The sequence below is a fragment of the Alosa alosa genome, chromosome 3, assembly GCF_017589495.1.
Source record: "Alosa alosa isolate M-15738 ecotype Scorff River chromosome 3, AALO_Geno_1.1, whole genome shotgun sequence".
Taxonomy (NCBI): domain Eukaryota; kingdom Metazoa; phylum Chordata; class Actinopteri; order Clupeiformes; family Clupeidae; genus Alosa; species Alosa alosa.
In genome coordinates, this window is record NC_063191.1 from 31138021 (window position 1) to 31156263 (window position 18243).

At 40.0% G+C, this 18243-nt stretch overlaps 1 protein-coding gene across 15 annotated transcripts in view; it reads right to left on the reverse strand.

The window, feature by feature from the left end:
• Positions 1-18243, reverse strand: part of mycbp2 (MYC binding protein 2) — a 283844-nt gene that overhangs the window by 229108 nt on the left and 36493 nt on the right. For 8 of the 15 annotated variants that reach the window (XM_048239181.1, XM_048239179.1, XM_048239178.1 and 5 more), the window contains 10 exons: positions 16504-16600; positions 15290-15363; positions 13480-13618; positions 13162-13238; positions 12363-12567; positions 11993-12207; positions 11743-11896; positions 11055-11259; positions 10265-10410; positions 9882-9992 (listed from right to left, as the gene is read on the reverse strand). In XM_048239181.1, coding sequence (XP_048095138.1) covers positions 9882-9992; positions 10265-10410; positions 11055-11259; positions 11743-11896; positions 11993-12207; positions 12363-12567; positions 13162-13238; positions 13480-13618; positions 15290-15363; positions 16504-16600 — 1423 coding nt within the window. Of the gene's footprint in view, positions 1-9881; positions 9993-10264; positions 10411-11054; positions 11260-11742; positions 11902-11992; positions 12208-12362; positions 12568-13161; positions 13239-13479; positions 13619-15289; positions 15364-16503; positions 16601-18243 lie in introns of all 15 variants that reach the window. The other 7 variants (XM_048239192.1, XM_048239190.1, XM_048239191.1 and 4 more) reach the window with 3 other exon arrangements.

Sequence of the window (18243 nt, forward strand, 5' to 3'; positions counted from 1 at the left end):
ACTAGCCTGATGAGCCAGACCCACATCAAAATGTCTGTGAACTCACCATTCGCAGTGCTTAATCCGAGGGGTGGGATAAACGGTTGTCTTTTAAATTCCCTCTGCACGCAATAGGATAGCGCTACAACTCATGAGTCCTATGCGTTTTCCCACCAGCAGAGCTAGTTGGCTAGTTGATCAGACTTTTGGCAACTTCAAAAAGCTTAACTTGTGTCGCGCTGTTCGCCAGCAGCAGCATCCATCTTCTTGATTTTCAAGTAGCAGGGAATTCACGCGGAACCGTCGCAACTGGCCCGGGGCATCGGGCCGATACTGGGCCCATATACTCATACTCATAAAAATTCCCCGATATCACCCACCGATACTTAGTTTCCCCTAAATTATTGTAGCCTCTACACTTTCATGAAGCTTACTCGCGACGCGTAGCAGCTATTTCAGTCTTGCACTTGAAGAACATACAACAAGCTAGATTCATGTATCTGCGTTGAATGCAGCTAATACTCTCGCACTTATGGTTTTCTGTTTTAACTATAGCTCACCTAAACTATGCGTGAGTGTAGCCTAGTTGTTGTTGTGCGTCACTGGTGTAGAGTAGCCAACAACCTTTGGTATACTGTAGCTCTATACTTCGCACTAGTTGGGAATAAGTAGCCTAGCATACAAAACAAACTCCGTGGGGTTTCCGTTTCAGATAGATACATTTGATTTGCATAGTGTTTTGTAATCTTTTTTTTTTGTAATTCTTACATTACATAGATGGTGATGCCATAAGAAACAATAATGCACCATACAAAAAGTTTGCATCAATATTTAACTTCATACTAATGGCAAGACATTGCATGTGTTTCTGATGTCCACTCCAACACATTTCAAGTGTTTAGGGACGTGACATGAGCTAGTGGGATTGTTAGCAAGGAGCTCTCTCCAGATGTAAAGGTTTGCCATGTTTGCGTAGCCTATTTCTAAATTACATTAAACCCAAATAGCAGGCCTAAATGACCTAAATCCCATAGCCTAGGTAGGTTAGCAGCACAAACTTGAGAGATGCAAGTGAGCAAATCAATAATCTCCTGATGCCAGTATACACTACCCTCAGGAGGAAAACAAAGCCAGACAAAGAGGGAGCTCTCCCACAGCTGCAGGACTGCTTCATAAGAACAGAGTGTGGAGGTGACCACTGTCATTTGCATGTATTTTCGATTAGCATTTTTGCACATTCCGGTTTGTAAGAAAAAAATCCTTATGAGAGAATGAACAGGGTTTTAGGAAATCATAATCTCTCTGCTTGAGAGAACCCACATTTGTTTCCTTTCAATAAAGCCAGCGTGCCTGTTGTCTTTGTGTGGACTTTAGACCTGTAACATCTTAAAATTGCTACGCCTCTACTACCAGCTAAAAAACACTGAACTACAAGTTGTCGCCTGGCTAAATGAGTCACAAGGAAAGCACAATCTAACCATAGTTAGCTTTACCAATCAAGGTTCACAAGTTCTCACAACAATCATGCTGTTAAGTCAACATCTCAATTACAGAAGGGTTTGGTAGCCACAATCTGTTAGATAATAGAAATCAGATAGTTAGGCACAATGGCTGTAACTTAGTAACATAAAAAGTTGAGAGGAGTTAAGAGTCCCGCTTGCTGCACAAGTCAAGCAAAATGCTGTAGTCTGCTTAACTTTTGCTGTAGCGTTTTGGTGGCCACATCTTCATTTTTACGAGACAAGACAATAGTTCATGACAAAAGACTCACCAAACGCCTAGGTTTTCTATGGCCATTGTTTCACTCACACCTTATTTTTGCCGTATTGGCAAAATACTTAGAGTATATAAGTGAGGTTCAGCCAAACGTCAAGGACAGCTACAGTGGGTCCCCGTTAAGTTTGGACGGGTTCCTTCATGAATCACGCACCCCATTTTCTCAGCAGAAATGGCACAAACTGCAGTTGACACAAACAACCACAAGGTGTCACTTGGGTGCCACTACTATTTTTGATCGCGACTGACTTACTGCTTCCATGGCCTTGGCGGGGGCACGGGAACTTAAATTGATCACGGTAGTTTAAGCTTACACTTGACAAAACATTCTAATATGAAAATGTAGATGCAATTGTTGTAAAATGGTGCAGCTCCTTTAAGAAAGCACCGTGTGCAGGGATGGAGAGAGAGAAAGCGAGAGGGGATAGGCCTACAGTATGTGTGTTAGAACTTAGTGTGTGGAAAAAGTATGTGCTGTTGAGACTGGAGCGAGTCTTATTCAAAATAATGCAAAAAAAAGCAATTATCCTCATTCATTGCAACCAAAGCATGCCTGCTTGCCGATGTTCAAACGAAAAATATATCAAAGCACCTTTTGCGTTTGATTGTAGCACAAAAAAAATGTTTAAACAGCTGGACAAATGATTTAGCTAATTGATTATATAACCTGTACACCAGTAATTGTTGAACATTTACCTGTACAAGTACATTGACAGTAGCCCAGCCTAACAGCATGTTGTAGGCCTACTGTAGAAATTTCACTTAAATTGCAACCGCAACATGCCTGCTTGCCAACGTTGAAACGACAACGAAAAAGATAATAAAACAACAAGAGGGTTGAGTCTGAATGACACTGAGTTCTTAGACACTGAGTTTTTGTAGTTAAGAAATATTTTCGTATAAAAAAATGGGCATTCTTCAATCTCCTTCACTGACGCCTATGGAAAAGGCTTAACGTCCCAAAACAACGATCAATGATCATCAAATTTCTCTCTCACATTGCTCCTCATAACCATCTATAAAAAAAGTGTTTTTTCTTTTCTTTTTGAGCACATCGAATCCCAGGACATAACGCACTGGACCTTATAATAGGCTCGAGATATAATTCCAAAGGGGCAGATAGGGGCCACTGCACTTAAAACTTAAAAAGATGAAGCTTTCTTTGAAACTGCGATCAGTGACTGGCATCGGGTGAACGAAGCTTTTTGAAGTTGAACAGGCTGTTAAAAACTATTTGCACACCTCCATGTCACAGGAGAGACTGGGCTCTCCCTTCTATGAAAAAGACGTTAGGCTACCTGCAAACTGGCCTATGATTTCATTGCTGAGTTTGCGGCAAAGCAAGAAAAAGTTTTTTTTCCTGAGTCAGGATATGGCGAGTCAGTGTCATTTATTTGTCCAATGTTAGCCTATAGATACAGACCAGTACATCTTATCAATAGTTTGAATGTCGTGTGTGTTTCTGCTCATTGACAAATACCGTTCAGCACAATGATTTATGCCCAATTAATTCCCCCTGTTAAAGTGTTCGCCTTTGTTACACTATTTGGTTTCGTGATGTAGCCTATGATAAACACCATATGGCAAAATATGTGACTCAGCTAATGTTATAGGCTATACAATTGAATTTCCCCTCTTAAAGGCAAGCTGGCTAATAAGCTAGCTTATTAGACTAGGCTACTATTAAAATACACCGACGGTAGCCTTGGCTATGTGTAAAGTAAGCTATCGCATGATTTCATGCACGTAAGTGAAAAGGGCCTTGCATCTGTCAAGTTCGCACAGGGGCCTCGCGATTCCCCTGCGACGGCCCTGCAGCTCCTCCCAAGACAGCGAGGAAAAAAGTTAAAATACGCGATAAACCGGAAAAGTTGACAGGTTTGTTTAGGTCCCGGTGATTATTTGTGAAATTGTGCAAGCGACAGCCTTTTCAAGGCATTTCAAGGAAGGAGTAAGTAGCATGCAAGCTCCCAAATTGACCCAGTAGCCTAAGGCATCAATAAATTGTTGGGACTGGGGAGGGTCATGCGTTTTTTTCTCAATCACTTTGGAGAGTCATAGAAAAATTCTTGCTGGCAAGGGAGGGTCACGCGTCTTTTTTTTGACTAACGCTCCCAAAACTCCTCCGGTAGCCCCTTAATTAAATAAATAGCTAACAGTCCCTAATTGATTAATAGCCTAGGCCTACACCAGCAATTGTTGAACATTGACCTGTAGGACATTGACAGTAGCCCAGCCTAACAGGCAAATGTTGCAAAATACATCAAAAGGCGCAATTAATCAGAAATAAATAATGTAATCTGCATCGCTTTATTTAACAAACTGCAAGCAACAAAAGCATTGAGTAAGCTGTAAGGCCAAACCCAAGAGCAAAGCCTATCTGTTAAGGCAGTCGATAGGCTATATAACGAGCTGTGTGCCTGGAAAGGCGATAGATGACGCTCTGGTCATCCCATACCCTCCCCACTTCCTGTAGCCTAAAAGCGACTTCGCTGCGTTTTGTGACATTAAGCTTTTTCGCGTTAAGCCCCCTCCCCATCCCCTTCTTTCACAAGCAGTGGGGGGAAGGGGCACAAAGTAACACTTTTGGTAGACAAAGGAGGGTTCTCCGGCGCTTCTGTCGTTTGGCCACAATCCATTGCAACCAGGCCAGGACAGATATTTTTAGAGGAGAGGCGGTGCAGCTCAGATGTCTTCTTAATTTTCTTTATTCTTCAGTAAAAGGTGCAGAACATTATTAAACTTTGACTAACATTTTCGATGTGTCGATGTTTTTGACTAACGAATATCGAAGCGTTAGTCAAAGTTTAATAATGTTCTGCACCTTTCACTAAAGAATAAAGAAAATTAAGAAGACATCTGAGCTGCACCGGCGTCTCTCTCTCTAACACTTTTGGCTTTGGCTAAATATTTCTAAAATCATTTGAGTTTCACTAGTCACATGTTTTAACAAGCAACACTTGTTATTGAACTAATAACAGGCGTGTGTCGAAAATTGACTTTATTTTCCAACCAAGGAGAAATAACATATGCAGAGTCTAACCAAGGTTAATCTTGCCAAAAAGCCCTCAAACCTGAAAACACATGAGGCAAAAGTTAAAACGGCATATTTTTGTATTGCAATCATTGTAGCCTACAGTTGTAACAATAGCGTAACAGTCGTTTTACTCCCGGATCGCTCATTATAAAGAAGCGTTTAGCGTGTCCCAAAACAGCTATCAATTAGTCACCAAACGTCTTATAAACAAGTATTGCCAGGAGCAACACCTTGCAAAAATGATAACAATAGGCCTAGGCTTTTTATATGGCTCTGCTCCTGCCTAGATTGAACTCAGAACTGCCTGAAAGTTGCAGACCTGTTCTGGAAATACGTGCATTAACCCAGTGTTTCTCAAAGTGTGGTTGAGGGGACCACTGGTGGTCCGCAAGCTATCCCAAGTGGTCCTGAGCAGGCGTGGTAAAATATGATATAGATGAGTTGTTTGCAATATTGAACCAACTTGTATGTAAATCCAAACAGTTCTGCAACACTGTCTATGTAAGATATGCCAGTTTAAATCATATGAATCCTCTGACACAATAAGCAAAGTGAAAATACAATAAGCAAGGTGGTTCAGTGAGTAGGCCTATTGTGCTGATATACTGTTGAAGTAGGTCTAATCTATTTTTTTTAGCTAGGTGGTCCATGCATTTTTATTGGTTAAGTGGTCCTCCATCTGAAAAAAGTTTGAGAAACACTGCATTAACCCACTCGGCCGTCCAGACAACGCTATCTGCTTCGAAAGTAGGCCTATTGGGTAGGACTGTAGCCTACACTGGTTGCTGTGGCACAGTCTTGAGTGACCGAATTCGTTTTTCTTTGTCATATGAATGCTGTCATTTTGTTAACATTACTGTTAAGGAGATGCTGTAGGCAAAGTCTATATTTCAACCTCGTTAGTGTAGTAAAAGAAATCAGAACTATTCACAAGGTTTCTGGGCAGCATATGTATGTTCTGTTAGCAAGCGAACTTCTCATGACTACCGACAAAGTAGCCTACTGCCAGCTGACGAAGCTCTCATTTTAAAACATTACTGAGAGACAGACACTGTACAATCAAGAAATCTTGCCACTGAATCCAAAACTGTGTTTAACATTATGTACAAGGCTTAGGCTACAGTGGACTAGCATGTTGCAGGGGCTGCTAAAAACACAGAGAAACGCACTGAAAACTCGGCCAATCACAGCCCTTGCTGTCGAATGTGCCGTCTGGTTCGACCGTGGAACTCCACAGCGGACTATGCTGCCCCCAAGCGGCTGCAGTTGTACTTACATTTCACCATTCACCATGATCGTGAATGAAGTGTCAACTTTTAACTGGGACCCACTGTACATCACCATCAGGCCAGGAGACAAGGCTCTGTAACACACTGCTAGAGCAAAGGAAAGGAACAAGGGAAGGTGCTCAAAAATTGTGCTGACCAGCTTCACAAATTTCTCCCCTTCACTACCCACAAGGTAAGATTGCTCTTCATAGATGACAGCTCAGCATTCAATACAATCCTCCAGGATATGTAGGCAGCAAACTGTCTGGCCTAGATATCTCGTCCCTCACATTGCGAAAAGGCCTTCCTGACAAACAGCCCACAAACAGTCAAACTTGGCCTCTACCTCTCTATACAACTGCATCAAACACCATCAGATTTACAGATGACACCATTGTGTTTAAGAAGCTCACGCCCAGTCAAAAAACTGACACTGAACACAAACACAAAAAACCCCAAAAGAAGTCATATTGGACATCAGGAGGCACAATGCCATCCTAGACCCACTTCACATCAATGAGGGCATGGTGGAAAAGGTCCACTCCTTCAAATTCCTGAGAACCACATCTTTGCTGATCTCTCCTGCTCTACCAACACTACTGCATTTGTCTGAAAGGCACAGCAGCAATTACATTTCCCAAGAGTTTTCAAAAAAGCAAACCTGGAAGTAAAGATTATTGTGGCCTTTTATTGCCACTTTACATTGCCACATGGAATGATAGAGCCATTTATCATTTGTTTGGGACTTCAACTTTGTGGGTTATGAGTCAAATTTTTCTTAGTTCTCCAAGACTGAGGTGTAAGTCTTAGTTCCAAGAGGCTTTGTGAATTACTTTTAGTAAAAAATAAAAAAGGCCAACATACATTATTAAGTGTGCTTGCTGAAAGCAGCACACTTAATGTTCTTATTAAGTTTTATTATTATTATTATTATTATTATTATGATTATTATTATTATTATTATTAAGTGTGCTTGCAAAGCACACTTATTGTTCTTCTTAAGTTTTATTATTATTATTCCCGTCTCCCTGATTTTTGGCCAGCTCCTGCGCCTAGGCCCTTTGAGACAGAGACACCGTTCCAACCAAACATCTGGTCAGTACCGGTGTAACTTGCTCGAGAAGATGACGTCAAGTGGGCGTGTCGTTCGTCCGCCATATTGGATTGAATAGAAAGCGAAACTTTCACAGGTCTCACATTTGGCCCGAACTTCACGAAACTTGATGTACATGATCCTTGGACCAAGCCTCACATAAGTTATTAGAAGGATTTTTGATTTGAAGGATTTTTGAACTATCCAACTATTTAACTTTTCAACTATTCCAACTATCAGTTATCATCAACTGCCTCTAGCCTACTATATTAAACCACCACCTACCTAGCAACCAATTTAGCAACCATTGAAATTAAGCATCTATATCAGTTTCCATAGCAACCAACATGATTATACTAGCAAACCACTGTAGTAACTCCTTTATTTCTGATAGTAGCTACCATGGACACCCTAGCAACAACCTAGAAACGACTTCAAGTACCCTAGCAACAGCCTAGCAACCACATTCACAGTTAAAACCTAGCAACCAACATTAACTTAGCAACCAGCATAGCAACCACCATAACTATTCTAGCAACAGTCAGTTGTCATCAACTTTGACTCCCATCAACTGTTTCCTCTGCCCACAACTGTTTCAAAGTAAAACTCCTCACTACAATAATTCCATTTTAAATAATTTAACCATTTTAACTATCCAACTATTTAACTGTTCAGCCTTTCAAACTGTCAGTGGTCATCAACTATGGCTCCCGCCAACTGTTTCCTCTGCCCACAACTTCAACTTCAAAATAAGTCCTCAATACAATAATTTGCTATAAAATAATTTAACTATTTAAACTATTTAACTGTTCGGCCATTCCAACTGTAAGCGGTCATCAATTATGGCTCCCCGCCAGCTTTTTTCTCTATCTGACCTCCATCTTTTTACTTATTATATTTAGATTATATTTTAGATTATATTAGATTATATTTTAGACTATATTCAACAATATTTCATTCAGCAGCCATTTTTGCATTTTCATGCACTCGTAATTCCCTGGAATTACATTTTCTAGTTTAATAATGTTGCTGCGTGAATCACGGTGAGCACGAATGAAGTGGCCATTTCTTAATGTGACCCACTGTATGGAAGTGGGCTAAGTAAAATAGAGATGTTTCAAATAAGATAAGGTTAATCAGAATTCTACGATATGCCCGCTTGACAACGGCAGAGATAGAACGGGCCTTTGGCCATAGCAACCATCCATTTAGAACGACTGGCCTTCATAGCAACCAAAGATCTTAGCTGTGATGCATATGCAATGTGATGCAAAGTATAGAAAGGTGATGAAATATACAGAGAGAGGTCAAGAAATATAGTGCAATGTAGACAGTAGTTTACAGTTCATTTACAGACGGTGGTTTAGAGTAATATGAAGTATTCCTTTATTCTGAGATACATCAATAGGCTCTCAAAACAATCCCAGGCTCTCAAAACAATCCCAGACATAAGGTCTTTATAGAGCAAATCCATATAGATTATTTGTCAAATAAACCAGTAAAACATAATTAGGGGATGGAATATATAACATTCACACTCATAGTTCTTTTTTTTTTTTAAATAAATCAGTGAAAAAGTATCCTGACAAACAAGCAGCATTTTAATGCATTGGTCATATTTCATAATTTCAAATCTTCTGTAGGTTACCTGATAGCCCAGTTTGAGACGCGCAAGACACGTGACATTATTTATTTTTGCAGCCAATTACTGCTGTCGTTTTATTTTATTGATTTGATCTTAGTCATAGAAGCTAAATTCGAAGGCAGGCCACAGGTAAAATCCAACTAACAGCATTCACCCCGCATGCCAATAGTTGAATAGCCCTCTCCTAAAGCTTTTGAGATATTGTCACTGCTCCAACACTGAAAGGCACTGTTAGAATGCTTGGATCAAGCCAGGTTCAGCATAGCGTATGCCACTGTCTTCTCACGTTGCTGACCGGACCAGGGCAAGCACACTTTCGCAGTTCCCGCCAGAAATGCAGTCTAGTTTCATCAGTTTCTCCAAAATCGGCAAGATAAGAGCAACTTTTATCCTTACCCTACATCACATTAGCTTTAGGAGACGGCAGCAAAGAGACCGGCTGGCATTGATTTTCAAGCGGGCATTTTACAGCGACAAGAGACAAGTGGTTGTTATGCCGCCAGCTAGTCGGGGCCAAAATAGACAAGGTGGCGACTGCCAATCCAGGTGAAGGTAGCCTGACATACATACACTGTGAAAATCCAATCCATGATGGGTCCACCTTGCAACTTATAGAACTAGAAGGGTTTGCTTCTACTGGTTTGGTAGGTGCAAGACAGCACAAGGTACATGCAGAGGTTTTTAGTGGTATGCTATAATGAAGCTATAACCAACATATTGAAGATGAATTAACATGGTTTACGCCTAAAAACATCCTGATCTTAAAGACATCTATATGCACAAGGTCAAAGCCTGACAAAAACGTTCACAACTTTTGCATTAATCTAGTAGACTGTGTCTGTCTGTCTGTCTGTGTGTGTGTGTGTGTGTGTGTGTGCGTGTGTGTGCGTGTGTGTGTAAATAAAAACAAAAATAATACATGCTTAAATCAGCCATGAATTGAAAGTGCTGAAAAGAAAATGTAAAAATATCACTGTGGATATACATGTGTTAGGTAACACTACCAACTAAATATTCCATAAATGTCTATGCAAAATGTTTGAGATATTTTTCACATATTCATGGAAGACATAGGTGATGTACCTCTGCCCTCCTCCAACCGGTGTCGGCGGTTAATACGTTGCCTCTTCTCCTCTTGCCTTATCTGAATGTGCTCCTCAATGTTCACACCTGGGGAAGGAGGGACAGGGACAGCTAAAATAAAAGAAAAATGTAGCAATAGGCCAAAAGAAGAAAGAAGAGGAAACCAGAAACAAAACAAAAAACAAAACCATGGATGAACACTCGGCACACACGCAGAAAAATGGAGATGCATACATATACAAACATTCTGAGCAACAACAAGGCAGAAGCAGAAAGTTACTAAGACTGCAAACTTGAGCATGTGATAAAATCAGAAATGTGTGAAGACAAAATGCAACTGGAATGATCACTGATAATGGTGGTGAGTGGACTGACATAAATACCTAAAAGCAGGTCCAAGGGTATCATCTCCTTTACTGCATCAAAGATGCCTCTTTGTCTGGCCTCCTGGCCATCCAGCTCTCTAGCACAGGCCTTACAGCAACCGCAAGCTGAGCATCCTGACTCTCCAGAACCACAGCCACAAATGCTGAAAAGTAGCCAACAGATAAGCCATTTAAAAAGGCACAGAAAAGTGAATGTCAAGCGTGGTGTCTTTCACCTCTAGGAAAATCATTCTGCCTGCCTTATATTTAGAAGTAATTAGTATATTTTTGTTTTTGCTTTGGATCATTGTCCTACTGGAAGGTCTAGCCATGTCTTATCCTCATCATCCTGGTGGATGGCAAGATTCTCCCGGAAAAAAATTACCCAAAAAGTTTAATTTTCCTCTCGCCTGACCAGAATACATTACATCAGTATTTCATAGGCTTGTCCAAATCTTGTGTAGCAAACTTTCAATGAGCTTCGACATGTTTTTATTCCGTAATAGAGTCATGCGGGGTGGAACAGTTTCAAAATAAAAAGCAGTTTCAAAATAAAAGCCCCCCCCCCGAAACAGAATAGGAAAAGGCCAAAAAAGAAATAACATATAAGGAATACATTAATAGTAATATTAATCAAAAAAGGAATCGAATCGTGACTTTAAAATCGAAAATTAAATCGACTCGAGGATTTGGAGAATTGTGACACCCCTAGTGTCTGAAAATGTGTTTATGAGCAATTAGTGTGAGTGATTGCATGTGCATAACACCAAGTATGTGCAAGACTGTGTTTATGAATGCATCGGCTCACCCTCCAGGCACACGGTCTGGACGGCCACTACTGACACAGCTGGCTCCATATCCAGTGCAGTCCCCACACACGGTGCACACCATGCACTGGTCTAGCTTCCACTTGTGCATGCCTGGCTGGCACATTACAGACTTTTCCTCCTTTTCATCTAGCTCATCCTCCAGGTCCTCATCCATGGCAGTAGCCATGTTCTCTACTCCAAACACTGGAACCATATAGAAAAACATCTTTAGTAATAAATCAATGTTCCTGCAAACCTACTAAGAAAGCAGCAAAATCCATAGCTATGTTGGCAGCTGAGATATTTGGACCACTATGATGGCATGACAAGAGCTATAGGGAAAAGGATTTGCATTTGGCCTTCTAAGGGGACAACTTGGGCTGCAACAATTAGTCAACAATGTCGATTATGAAAATGACAACCTGAAGGGACTATGATAATGATAATTTATTCCCGTTAATTCCCGTATATTCCCATGGAAAGTTTCCAACTTTGAAAATTCCCAGAATTGTGCAACCCTAATCCAGAGTGACTTACAGAGACCAATTAGAGGGACAGCACTCCTGCAGCAACTCTTGCCTTGCTTAAGGGTACAATGGCTGCTTAGAAACCAAAGTCCCTAACCACTACACCTACACCATAGCACCCATGGGTTTTAGCCTCCTTTGTATAATATCCATATCTTACCTTTACCAGCCTGTGTCATGGCTCCTGTGTCTCTGCCACACTGACCCTTGTTGTTCACTCCAAATGTCCATACTTCTCCACTCTTGGTGAGAACACAAGTGTGAGCCTTGCCCATGGCTACCTGAGTTACAAAATGGCCCTTCAGGTCGGTAACCTGACCTAAACAGGAGGAGAATAATTTGTGAAGATATGAAGATAAACCCTGGTATTTGCATTGTTTGAGTTAAAGCACACAAATGAAAATACAAACTGCTGTCTGCAATTGATATTTCATGTCACCCCTGCTCATATCGCCCTTACAGGTACTGTCACTGTAGATAGCATCCTTCCCAAACATGTAAAGTTCGCCATCCTTAGTGATGATACTGCTGCTGCCATTGTTGCACGCTGTGTACATGGCCATCTTGCTCTCCAACTTCATAATTTTCTTGGGCTTGTAAGGCTTTGGTTGCCTGCGACTCTTGGCTGTAAATTTAAGACAAACGAATCAAAACACTGCCAAAAAAATACTCTTAGAACACCATTCAGTGTTATTCAGTCAATATACAATGGATAAAAGGAAAATGGCTATAGTACAGATATATTCAATTAAATCAAACCAATAATAACAAAGTCCATACTTGTCTCTCCATCCTCCCCCTTACTGGCCAGGCCAGTGAAGAAGACACAACCATCTTCTGTTACCAATAGGGCGTGTGAGCCATCATGCCCCACAGAAAACTGCACAATCTTGGGTGATTTGGTGATTGGTAATTCCACCCATTTACCAGCTGATGGGCCACCTTGTTTGATACCAAGGCTCTGGTACTTTCCGGTGTAGTAGATCTGTTCAGGACAAACACACACACACACACAACCACACACACACACACACACACACAGAAAATATATACATATTTACGTATAATAGGGGTAAGCATATGAATCATTATTCAATAGGCTTAACAATAAACATATAGTCTTAACTCAAAACAGCTGTTAGGCTTATGTAATTTTGATCTATAAAAAATTTCACATGCAGCCATGCCTAAATTCTGCTCACTGCACATTTATCATAGGCTAATGTATTATAATATAATATTCAATATTCATTGTTGAATGCTTGGCTAGAATTACGGTTTTCCCCCTCATCCTATTTTTAAAGTAGGCCTACCTGCGAGGTTTTCTAGAGGAATAGTATGTTTTCTGAATTCACTGAATTCTGTGAATTCCCTGAATTCTTGCGTACGAGTTGAGACTTGACATGAGATTCGAGCCTAGCCACCGCTCACGTTCAAATTGATAAATGCCATGCTTTGCGTGGAAATGAGCGTACGCCCCGCCTGTTTTATGTTGTACGCATGTTTCATAAATGAGGGCCATTGTGACTACAGGCAAGTGTATGTCTAGAGCACTGGCCCCATCAAGTAACACCCATACCTTTCCTGAGGCAGTCTTCATCAATGCAAATTCCCTGCCTGCTCCCAACAATGCTGCCTCCTCATCAAACCCTGTGCCTGAGAAACAGAATTTTCAGCAAGGCAAGGCAGATTTATTCATATGGTAACAATTCAAATACATTTGTAATTCAAAGTGCTATACAAATGAGTAGCACAGAAAATAGATTTCCAAAGGTATGAAGTGCATTAAAATATTTACTCAAAAATAAATACAATTAGCAGTCAAACCTAAAATCCCCCCATAAAACTTTCAACAGTCACCAAATAATCACAGTGTTTATTTACAAGCATTACTCACTGATGATGTGCAGTTCCTTCTCCAAATCAAAAAGGGAGATGCCACAGGCATGGAGACACTTCCTTGCCAGCTTTAGCTGTAGCTCTTGCTGCAACACCAGGTCTGAGCTGGCAGCATAGATGCGTACCACAAAGCCATCCTGTTTTGCAATAACAAAAGATATTAACAATGAAAAAACTAAAGTGGACCTCAAATAATTAACATTATTAACTATTAACACATGATGTCAAGAATGGACTCTCACACCTTCAATGTCTGAATGTTAATACATTTGCAGTAATGAGAGACTGAAACAGTTCTGAATTTGAACCATGACCAGATTTATGATTTAAAAGTGGAAAATATCTGGCAATGTTTAGGACAGCTATCAAAATAGTTTGATATCTAGTCCTTGCCAGCAAAGCATCACAGACTATGCTAAGGTAGCTTGGTTAACTACTAACTAGAGTGCTTTCCCGAGGAACTGCAAAGTGTGCTTGCTCAGGTGCGGTTCACCAACGGAAGCAGACAGTAGAATAGGGTTGAGGATTTCAACAGTAACTAATTTTTGAAAATCAGGCATACGGGTCAAAAGTCTTGTGCAAGATCACCGTTTGTAAATAAAAAAATAAAAAACATCTCAAAGTTTATAGCCCTTAACTTCAGCAAGGATCTACACGGCAAAAATTGTTTATCTAAGAAAATCTAATCAACTGTTATTAATCTTATATCAAGATCTAAAAATCTAATTTGTACTGTTTTCAGTATAAAAAGACTTATCTACATTGCAAAAACTGCTTATCTAACAAAATCTAACCAAGTGTTATTAATCTTATATCAAGATAGAAAAAACTGGTTGGTATTGTTTTCAGTATAAAGAGACTTACCTAGTGCTTTCTTGTGAAATCATTTGACTTAATTTTAAAAAAATGGACTTATTTTAAGACATCTCATCTTGAAAACAAGCTAATTTGTCTGCCAGTGCGTTAAGCAAATTTGTCCTAAAACAAGCAAATTTGTCTGCCAGTGCGTTGAGCAAATTTGTCTTGATAAGACTCCTTAAAATAAGTTAAAGTCTTCTTAAATTAAGTTACAATTATCTTTTCAGAGGGCGCTAGGTAAGTCTTTTCATACTAAAATCAATACCAAATAGATTTTTTAATCTTAATATAAGATCAATAACACTTGGTTAGAATTCATTTTTTGCAGTGTGGTCCGACTTCCCCAGTGGGGGAAGGGGGGTGGCACTGTAAGCATCCCTCACGTTTGCATACATGAGATCTATTGTCCTGTTTTTCCTAGTTGGGCAGTCAACAAACTGGTAAAAGTTTGTGAGGGTGGAATCCAGTGTAATGTGGTTGAAGTCACCAGAAATCGCAAAGAAGGCATCACTGTGCTGAGTTTGGAGCCTAGCGACTGTAGAGTGAATGACGTCACACGCTGTGTCCGGGAGGGCTTCAAGTTCAAGTTCAATAATTTATTGCCATGTCAACAAAGTTGATTGGAATTTGTCTTGGTGCCATTCCAGTTAAAAAAATACAAGACAATACACAGGACAAACACTTGAGGCGGAACGTAGACACAAACAACAATGGCGTGCGAGAACTCCTTAATAAGACTCCTTAAATTAAGTCAAACTCTTATTAAATGAAGTCAAAATGATCTTACGAGACAGCGCTGGGTAAATCTCTTTATACGAAAAACAATACCAAATACATTTTTTTATCTAAATATGACATTGATAACACTTACAGATTTACTTTTTTGCAGTGTAGGCTATTGTTGTAATGACAAACATTGGACAATTGCTTTGTTGAAAATTAGAACTCACATCTTTGCAGGCAGCAATCTGATTGATATGCTCTCCATCAGTGAACACAATGTTCTGTCCATCGGTTTTCAGACCTTAAAAGATATAAGGTGAATTCTTCATACACAATGATCTGAGGAACCAGCATGAAAAAGACTTCGAACATTTTTACATCCATACTTTTCATGATTGCTTCTGGTCTTCTGACAAAATGTATCAAAATCTTTTAACCACTATGAGTGTTCACAAACAAAACCATTTTGGCAGCAATACTTATACCACTCAAGGATTGGAACATAATGATGTAAAATGAAACATTAGTTATGAGACCAAACAACTGAACTGAACAACGAAACCAAGCAGTTGAGCTGCTTTCTTGCTGGTGTGTCTACACTTTACCACACTAGTTGGGGAAACAAATAAACAAACTCTTTGGTGGGACAAGTTCGGTGGGATAAGTAGTTTTTACTTAATTATTACTTATTATTACGTATATTTGCATTTCGTTATCTTGTTTTTTGTAATACTACCGAGAAATATGTTAACCATTCCTGAGTTCCAGACTGGTCATAAGTTATTGACCTTTGGGGCAGCAGGTTGTGCGCAACAGAGTAGCCTACTGACACAACAAGATACAGAGAGGAGTTGCAGCTTTATTCAATTACCCGCTGTTGAAACTATACATATGTTTCCCTCACAAACTCTGGTTTGGTTGCTAGCTTTTTCCCAGCTTCTAGCCGTTTATCTGCTTCGAGTGTTTACTCCATATGAAAACGATTGCACGATGAGCAAGAACTCTAATCCTCCAGCACAAATCCACTTAAACAGCAGATCCGGCAGCCTATAGTTATTCTGTTTACGATATTGTGAATCGTACTGAATTATGACTTGAGCGTATCGTTGCATCCCTACTTATTACACCTTTAACAGGCTAGCAAGTAAACTAACATTACATTTCAAAAGTAAGCTTCCCAACCCTGTGTTTTTTTTTATCATGTTTCTTTAGTTACTGTTACAGGAATGTCAAAGCAAATTCACTAGATGACCAGATTAGACATGCCTACTACCACAATACTTTATATGTGGTTTTGGTTTGTGCTTCCCTGATCATTTATAATGATTGCAACCACCTAGTACACCAATTTTCTACCATAGCAACCATGTGAAATGACTGGAGAATGAACCTTGTTAAATTACATAATTAGTCTGATTTCTGACTGAGAGATATACAGTACCTGGCATGGCGATGGTTCCCTCTTGTTCCAGTGTTTCAGGGTTGATCCTAATGGCAGTTACATTGTGGCTACTCATATCACAATATAGCAGGCAGTCCTAGGTATAAATGTATCAATACAAAATGATATAAGTCACACAAACTATACAGTGTCAACAGCTGCCTTAAAGGAACCGTATGTAAGAAATGTACTTCAATTAATCATAAAATGGCCCTGATATGTCACTAGACATTAAGAAATAATGTTTATTTCAAATACTTATATCACTGACAACGGTAGTCCGGCCAGGATTTTGTCATTTAAAAAGTGAAGTTGCAGCCCTCAACTGGTGTTGATGTTGTCATGTTGTGTTTTGGCCTGATGCGCCACCCTCCACCTATCTACTAATCATGAAGTCAGTAGTGTTTCGGCATCCAGGTTGCCAGCTCTGCCAGTCAGGGGAGGGAATACACCGCTCTACAGTAATTTGAAAGTGATTGCAGTACCAGTTTTGGCCACAATCGTAGATACAGTTCCTTTAAATATCAGACATCTTAACATGTATCCCACATGTGCTAGCTATGCCTTAATTGCTGTTGTCCTTGCCAAATATAACTAGATCAAAAACTTTTGGCATTAGCACTCATATGCCAAAGACTATTTCCATGGCCACAGGTATGTTTTGTGTAAAACATGGAGGACATAGTTTGGACACCCCTGGCTTACCATGAAATTTTACTCAACCTCAACCAATCGTCAGCATTTATGCCACTAACCAAGGAAGAACAGTACTTTGCCTCTCGGCTTAGAGATCTAGTTGGTCTGATGAAAAAACAGCTTCAATTATAGTAACGCTCCGCATTTTTTGACAGTAACGTTGTTATTAAAATGGGAAGTGTAATCAATTAGATTACTCATTACTCCGTTAGTAGCGCCGTTATACCTAAACGCCGTCACTACCAACACTGACAGCGACCTAGCCATTTAAGTGTGTCAAAATAAAAGTCTAGTGTCCATGTATCCACTAATACTGTATTATTTCATGTATGAAGGTTATACTATAGCAGCTTTAAGAATTGCGCCCGGTCGCGGCCGTTACAGGAGATAGTAGAACGGGAGTCGACGGCCGCTATGGGGTATAGAGGGTTAACCTGTACCTTATAAGGACATAACAGGAAAGTAGTGATTGTATGCAACATAATTTTGGCATAATTAACATAATTTTAGCCCCTTTGACTGTTCAGTGACTTACCCCACCAGTTAACTAAACACTGAAGGTGCCTAAGGTTAGGTTTCTCTAGAATAGGGTTTCTCAGTGGGGCGATTTTGCGTACCAGGCACACATTCACAACAAAATGTAAGCTAATAAACACACAGCCCATGCTACACTAAAGTGGATCTTTGCCTGTAGACATGAGGTAAAAAAACCTCAGTGTTTCTCGCTGTTAATAGGTCAATTAAATTCTTGCTGAAGTAAGCTTAAAAAGAGTCACTCGCAAATTCATGTTCCTCCAGCTGGCTTTTTTGATTCCTTTGCGAAAATGAAAAATCTACTCTGGGAGCATTGTGAATTCACCTAGGTTTAATAGCCTAATGTTGCCTTGGAAGGTTATAGCTTGTTCACCAGTTGTTGCAGTTAGCATTATATTTTTCATGTGTCGCTGATTAAACATGACGTTTTAAAGTTTTCATAGCTGAAAAGCTCTGGGGTAGCGCAGACCTTTACCACAGCCAAATGGTCCCAGTTCCCCACAACATTTG